This window comes from Charadrius vociferus, unplaced genomic scaffold (assembly GCF_000708025.1).
Source record: "Charadrius vociferus isolate BGI_N301 unplaced genomic scaffold, ASM70802v2 scaffold259, whole genome shotgun sequence".
Lineage (NCBI taxonomy): Eukaryota > Metazoa > Chordata > Aves > Charadriiformes > Charadriidae > Charadrius > Charadrius vociferus.
In genome coordinates, this window is record NW_009661368.1 from 5518155 (window position 1) to 5520150 (window position 1996).

General features: G+C 64.4%; 1 protein-coding gene across 1 annotated transcript in view; it reads right to left on the bottom strand.

Moving 5' to 3' along the window:
* Nucleotides 1-71: 71 nt before the first annotated feature.
* Nucleotides 72-1996, bottom strand: part of RGS19 (regulator of G-protein signaling 19) — a 5531-nt gene continuing 3606 nt past the window's right edge. The window contains exons 3-4 of the mRNA XM_009893571.1: nt 877-1143; nt 72-260 (exon numbers count right to left, since the gene is read on the bottom strand). Of these exons, the coding sequence (XP_009891873.1) occupies nt 72-260; nt 877-1143 (456 nt within the window). The remainder of the gene's footprint in view (nt 261-876; nt 1144-1996) is intronic.

The following is a 1996-nucleotide window of genomic DNA, read 5'->3' on the forward strand; positions in this document are numbered from 1 at the left end:
GGGGGGGGGTGCCAGCGCCCCCCAACCGGCCCCCGCGCCCCCGCCGAGGTCCCCGCAGCCAGCGGGCGCCCTTAGGACTCCGAAGAGGAGCGGGAGACGCTCTGGAGCAGCGATTTGTATATGGCAGAGGTCAGGAAGCGAGGGTAGGAGTCTCTGTGCATGAGCGTGTAGATCTGGAGCTGCGCGTCGTCGAAGGTGTGCGAGGACGGCTCCTGCATCTTCCGATTGATGACCTCCCGCACCCGCGAGTCCAGGCTCACCTGGGAGCAGGGAGAGAAATGGAGATGGATTTGAGGGGGTTGAAGGACCCCCAGTGCCATGCCCCCCGGCCCCGGCACCCACCCCTGTGCCAGCTCTCGCGGGAAATTGGGTATCAATGCAGGAGCACCACGGGGAGCCCTCGGCGTGCTCCACCCCGGGGTGTATTCGCACCGGAGGCTGCGTGTTTTGGGGAGAGAGTTGCAGGGAGGTCTCCGGCTCCTCCCCGTGTCCCCGTGCTGGGCACAGGGAGGTGGCCCGGGGGTGCTCCCACCCTGGGGATGCTCTGAGCTGTGGGATGCGGCATCTCCTCGGCCCGCTGGTGCCCTCCTGAGGTTTTGGTCCCGCAGCACAATCCGGCCCCCGGTGCTGCCGCCGGCTGCGTCCCGGGAGTTCTGGGGCAGGGGCTGGGGGGAGCCGGGGATATCCTCCCCACCATCATCCACAAGCACTAAGCAAACCCATCACCCTGCCAAACTCATCCCCAACCACCCATCCCCAAATTGCCACAGCAGCAGCCAGGACAGAGCCCTTTCCCTAAGGAATAACCCCCTCCACAGCCTCATTTTTTGCCCGAGCCCACCGCTCGAGAGCCGCAGGAGGGGCTCTGCCCCGTACCTCCTTGGGCGAGAGGATGGAGATGTAGTCCTCGTAGATCATCCTGGCCTTCTCGTCGATGGTGTGCTTGTTGCACTCGTTTTTGAGCTCCTCGCACGCCAGCCAGAAGAGCATGTTCTCCTCGCTGTACTCAGTCCGCAAGAACTCCCGGAAGACGTTGCGACCCGCCGGGCTCTTCATCAGCTTGTCGAAGGACTGTGCCCAACCCCGCACCTCCTCCGGGGTGGGTTTGGTGCTGCCGGGTCCCCGTGAGGAAGGCAAAAAAGACTGACGTTACCGTCAGTCCCGCAGGGCTGTGGGGTTTCCCGCTGCGTCCCTCCCGACATGGCTCAGCCCTGCTCATCCCCGGTCCCATCCCGGAGGGACCGTGCCCGAACGCATCCCCCGTGCTCACTCCGAGGCCGTTCCAGGCTCTGGTTATCACGGAGCCTTTTGGCGATCGCTCACAGGGTCTGTCCCGCCTCCGCTCAGCTGGGCTGGAGCGTGGCATTGGTTTCAGCTGAATTTCCCAAACTGAGATGTATTTTGGTGCGGGCTTCACGCAGACCCAAAAGGGAGCAAAAGCCCTTTCCTGGCAGAGCGGCAGCTCGGAGCCAGCCAGGGAGAGACCGACATCGGTCCATCATACCTCACAGCTGGGGGAGAGAGCCTCCTCCCCAGAAAACACTCATTACCTGCTAAAGCAGGGCAGGAGCAATCATTATCAGCGGCTAATTAGCACATCTGACCCCTAACCCTGCTGTGCCAGGTGCTGCCCATGGTGGGGCTGTCTGCGGGGGGTCGCGCTCGGCCCCCCGGGAGCGGGTGCTCAGTGCAGAGCATCCCTGGAGCGCGGTGCCTGCCCGTCCCGCTCCTCTCTGCGGGTAAATACACCGTGTCCCGCAGTACATTTACACCGCTGCCGCTGCCCCCGCTTCTTTTGCAGCGCTGAACCCCCCCGGGAACGGCCTGTCCCCTCCTCTCCCCGTGGCTGTAAGGTGCTCTCGGCAGCGGGTCTAAAGTGGGGGGATGAGGCTCTGCCCTTGGGACGCGGCCGGAAAGCTGCTGAGGTTCCTGTGTGCCTCAGTTTCCCTTCGCAAAGGGCCCAAGGGCCAGAACCGCAGGGGGCTGCAGCCTGTGG